Consider the following 5587-nt stretch of genomic DNA (forward strand, 5'->3'; position numbering starts at 1 on the left):
TGGATATATAAGTAGTTTCTTTTTTTCAATCTTTAATTTCTTTATTGATTAAGGTATTACATATGTGACCTCATTCCTCCCATAAACCTGCCCCGATATTAGCCAAAGGACTTGTATGCATGCATATAAGCATAACCAATGGACAGCATGTGCTGAAGGGTAGGAGAGGCTGGGGGAAGGTCAATGGGGGGGAAAAAAAAGAGACATATGCACTACTATTTGTAATACTTTAAACAATAAAATAAAAATTTTTTTTAAAAAAGCACAGATGAGCAGGGCCATTAGTTACACTGTTGAACTCGGCTTTCTTTGGGCACCGTAGCCAACAACTAGCCTTGACCTGCAGAATAGAAACACCATTGTCTTCTAGTGGCGGCTCTGTGAAATGCAAGCTCAGCACCACAGGACAACTCACTCTCAGAGGAAAAGAAATCTAAGCCTGTCAGGGTCACTCTGATTCACTTTGAAAATTTTTTACTGTTTAATGCTGCTACTTAAAAAAAAAAACAAAAAACTAAAAATACTCTTTTAGTCTTAGTTCAGGAATACCTTAACCAGCAAGTTTGCAAAGATAACAGCTGATTCCTGTCACATGTACCTGGCAAGGCAAAATAGCTTACACTCCTTAAGTAGAAATTTCTGAGAATCCACAGAACTAGGCAGTGTGAGTTCATAGCCAATTCCTGGGCGTAGTGTAAAATCAGTGCCAAAGGTTTCTGCCTGGATACAAGATTGTACAAAGACTAAGAAATGTAGTTGCTATTCCCTGCTGAAACTAAAATTACCAGCTGACAGCCAACATCCCAACTATTTGTTCACCCTAACTGTTTGTTGCCAAGACAGCAAACAGGCCCAGAAGCATTCACGGAAGGTACGCAAGGAAAGACGGCTCTCTAAGGCAGCAGTTCTCAAAACGTGGTCCGAAGACTGGAAGGTCAAAGTCTGTCAGGTCAAAACTCTTTTCATAATTATACCAACATGCTATTTGCCTTTTTCACCGTCATTCTCTTAGAAGTGCACAATGGAATATTCCAGAGACTACATGACATGTGATATCACAAGGCAGAATGAAGCACCAGATGTGGAACTCCAGCTATTTTCCATTAAGCCACACATTAAAGAGATTTTTTTTTAAATGTAAATTGATACCATTTTTACTAATATTTTTATTTTGGGCAATATAGGTTTTTAAAAAAATGTTTTATGCTAACATGTGTTTTTTATTTTCTTAATGAGTTAATAAATGTTTAAGTTTCTCAGTTTTAAATTCTAATATGATCAATATAAAAGTAAGTGACCTGCAGTTCTTAATTTTTAAGCATTTTAAAAGGGTCCTGATATCAAAAAGTATGAGAACTGCTATCCAAAGAGTTTTGAAATTATCTGTGAAGTACAGGGGGAAAAAAAATCTCCCTATTTGGTTCTTTCTAATGCATGAGACTTTACCTTGATAAATACATAAGCTTGAGATGCACATCTTATTAATTACAATAGAGAAAAAAGTGCAGTCAATAGAAGACTGCACTATAAGACTGATCAGTCTTTGTTTCCTCACTTCTAAAATAAAATCATTCATTCTGTGATTTTTGAGGGAAGGTGAAGCAGGCTCTCTGGAGATACTGTCTTTGCTCTCCTGTTTCCCTTGAAGACACTGATCCACTCCCTCCCACCCCACTCTTTTTGAGAATTACTACATGTCACAAGAGCTGTTCCTACTGGGAGCAGGTTACACGCTGGAATGCTGTGAGGCTTCGGAGACAGAAAAAGTCTGAAAAACCCACTAAATTGAATTACCTTCAAGGTCCCTTCCAGATATGAAATTACCATCACTGCATGCATGATAATACAATGACCTCCTTCTCTCCCACCGGGTACCACAGACTCTATCTGTGTAGCAGGGCTTTGCAATATGTAAGTGTATCAAATCAACATGTTGTAAACCTTAAATTCATACACTTGTCAATTATATCTCAATAAATCTGGAGGGGGGACGCTCAGGATGCCCAACCTGAGATGGTCTCTCAGAGTCAACAGTGGCTCTGGGATTCCTTGCTTATCACCAGGCGACATGCGTTAGCATTTCCATGCAATGGTGTTATGGGCCATACCGAAAAGGAAATTCATTGCATTTCACCTTTTAGAAAAACAATTCTTATTTGGGCCAATTTTCCAACTTGGAAGCAGTAACAAAGGGAGTGAGGACTGTGCAATGTCATTTTTGCCAGCAGGGTAAGAAGGTTTTACTTTTGGGTCTAAAGTCTTAAAAAAAACCTACTACTTCTCTGGGACGAAACAAAGTGTTCTTATGTGAACCTGGTTTCTATTCACTTACCGTATAGCCAAAGAGAAAGAGCCCAAAGAAAAGGCTGTAGAGGTCAGATGTCAGGATGCCCAGGTTCACTGAGGTGGCACTGGTAACTTTAATCACCAGTGGCATGAAGCTGTACAGGCAGAACATACACAGGGCAAATGCCACGAACAGCAGGGCTGTGAAAACATGGAAGAAATCCGAAGTCAACGTGCTTAAGGCCTGGCTGCCATTTAAAATTGCTGGTCCTATAACATACTAGCTACAAAGCCCCTTGTTAATAACAGCATTGCAAATGATACGCACAACACCCTCAAAAAAAAAGAAAGAAAGAAAAGAACAGCAAGATGTGACGTAGATAAAGGACTTCAAAAATCCAACCGGGGCCTTGGCTGGTTTGGCTCAGTAGATAGAGCATCAGCCTGCAGGCTGAAGGGTCCCAGGTTCAATTCCGGTCAAGAGCACATGCCCGGGTTGTAGGCTTGATCCCCAGTGGGGGGCCTCTGGGAGGCAGCTGATCGATGGTTCTCTCTCATCATTGATGTTTCTATCTCTCTCTCCCTCTCCCTTCCTCTCTGAAATCAATAAAAATAAAAATAAAAAATCCAACAGGGTGTTGAATGATCAAGCAGGCAACCTTCACAAAAAGTCTGAAGACTCCAGATACAGATCTAGTATCTGTCACATGGAAGCTCATGTGACAAAGGTCTCTCTTGTTCAGAATTCCTGGTAAAGAAAGGCTATTCCTGAAGGTAAAGATTAAAAATTAACTTCTATGGAGGTTCATTTACAAGTTCTCAGAGAAAACTCAGTGCAAACCACTATCCTGGATACTGAATTACTCTGTGATTTTACAAAAATGCATAATATCATTAAAATGAAGTATTTATTTCTTGATGTGTGTCTTTGTCAGAGGAAAGGAGACTGACTAAAACTGACTAAAAAGAATGATGATTTATGTACATACCAATTTTCCAGTCCCAATGAATGCTGGCAATATCCTTATATTCCATAAGCAATCTAAGGTTAAAACAAGAGGTCACAGAGAGGTGCACACACTAGTTTTCACTATTGTATAAGCACTTAGTTGCTATACTTCAAATAAGGTGAGGAATTATATTGACTTTTGAATTTTTCTTAGAGTATAAAATAACTATCTTTTTTTTATAAAAAATGACAAAGAAGAGCCCAGTTGGCATGGCTCAGTGGTTGAGCGTCAACCTATGAACCAGGAGGTCATGGTCTGATTCCCAGTCAGGGCATATGCCCGGGTTGCAGGCTTGATCCCCAATGTGGGGCGTGCAGGAGACAGTCGATCAATGATTCTTTCTCATCACTGATGTTTCTCTCTCTCTCTCTCTCTCTCTCTCTCTCTCTCTCTCTCTGAAATCAATAAAAATATTCTTTTAAATGACAAAGAATAAAACCAAAAAGATCCATAAACATATCTGACTGTCTTAAAGCACTCTTCACTAGTAGTCAGCTAGAGGAGAAAAATATGACTTTGTGTTTTCCCTTTGGATAGGAAGTTAATATCTTCTGGAAATAATTGATAAAGAGACTCTTTACTGGTACTGCCTCTACCACATGTAAGAAAATGAGACATATTTCTTAACATTTCAAAAATCCTCTAATATACAGGTAGCAAGTTACTGGTTTTATTTTATTTTTTTAGTTTAAATTCTTTATTGTTTAAAGTATTACATGAGTCTCCTTTTTCTCCCCAAGCAAATGTCCTCACCATCCTACTGTCTGTGTCCATTGGTTAGGCTCATATGCATGCCTATAGGTCCTTTGGTTGATCTCCTCATAGGCTGGACAGTCTGTTCCACGCTTCTATGTCTCTGGTTCTATTTTTGTTCATCGGTTTATGTTGTTCATTATAGCAAGTTACTGATTTTAAATGTGAGTTTGGGCCAAGTAAACAATGAAAATTAGTAGTTGGGAAGTAATAACTTATGACATATTTGCTTATTTTGTTTCTAAGGAAAATGTTAGACTTACAGCTGTATGCCACTGATGACTGTTCCAAATAAGCCCAGCATTCCTAGAAACTCCTGCCTGCTCAGCTTCTTCACAATGTACTCTTCACACACATTCGAAATGGCATAGAGGGAAGCCCCAACCAGGACGAAGATGTCACCCATCAGTACATCACTGCCTACAGAAAGACAAGCCACAAAAAGGAACAATTATCAATAGGAAAACCTCTTTAGCTTGCTCCTAGAAGTTTATGTGGCTAGTGTTCACTTAAGATTAAGATTTTATGCCGAAACCGGTTTGGCTCAGTGGATAGAGCGTCAGCCTGCGGACTGAAAGGTCCCAGGTTCGACTCCGGTCAAAGGCATGTACCTGGGTTGCGGGCACATCTCCAGTGGGAGATGTGCAGGAGGCAGCTGGTCGATGTTTCTCTCTCATCGATGTTTCTGACTCTCTATCTCTCTCCCTTCCTCTCTGTAAAAAATCAATAAAATATATTTTTTTAAAAAAAGATTAAGATTTTAAGGAAGGAGAAACCCTGATTTCTAGACGTTTAAAGACTCCTGATCTTCTTACTTTCTGGCACAATTCTGCTGTGATTTTTCATACTGTGACTGCTCAAGAGACTAACAGACTGGAAGACAGTGGTATATGCCTTAATGTAAGGTCTCAGAAAATCATTCTATGACATGAGAAATTAATGGAATCTATTGAAGGGAATTAATTTAAAAGGATAAGGAAGGAAGGTAGGTAAACAAGGTCATTTCTCTCTTAATGGAGATATTGAAGTCACTTGTAGGTTGGGTGAACTCATAGACCTTTTGAGATTTACACCATCAATTGTCTGAACCTTGACCCAAAGAATATCAAAGTATTTTCATCAACAGAGTAGACACAAAGTCTCTATTTGATTAAAAAAAAAGAATCTACAGTATATTTTCTAATAACTAATCCAAATGTATGGACCAAAAGAAGATTGCAAATATATAAAGAAATTTATTTTATGAAATGAAACAAAACCAGTGTGACAAAAAGGAACAAGAACTGTGGGCAGGTAGAAGCTTTGTGGAAATGGTCACTATACCAGAAGCAAGTAAAATTGAAAAGATAGTCAACCAGGGCATGCTTCCTGCATTGTACTGTGTGTTTAAAAAATAAAAGTGAAAACCTAAGCAAAACTTTTCTCTGGGACTGAACCAGAAAGAAGTCACAGTCTTACCTGAATTGCCTCTCCTTGCTAGTATGTCTGCACCAACCATAGTTCCTACGCCCAGCAGACAGATAGCCACGGCAATGAAA

The 5587-nt window shown here is 38.7% G+C and overlaps 1 protein-coding gene across 1 annotated transcript in view; it reads right to left on the reverse strand.

Annotated features, from left to right (window-relative positions):
* The window catches only part of SLC35F2 (solute carrier family 35 member F2), a 17003-nt gene that overhangs the window by 3860 nt on the left and 7556 nt on the right, over positions 1-5587 (reverse strand). Inside the window, exons 4-6 of the mRNA XM_006753143.2 lie at positions 4313-4469; positions 3276-3328; positions 2333-2487 (exon numbers count right to left, since the gene is read on the reverse strand). Of these exons, the coding sequence (XP_006753206.1) occupies positions 2333-2487; positions 3276-3328; positions 4313-4469 (365 nt within the window). The remainder of the gene's footprint in view (positions 1-2332; positions 2488-3275; positions 3329-4312; positions 4470-5587) is intronic.

This window comes from Myotis davidii, unplaced genomic scaffold (assembly GCF_000327345.1).
Source record: "Myotis davidii unplaced genomic scaffold, ASM32734v1 scaffold1491, whole genome shotgun sequence".
Lineage (NCBI taxonomy): Eukaryota > Metazoa > Chordata > Mammalia > Chiroptera > Vespertilionidae > Myotis > Myotis davidii.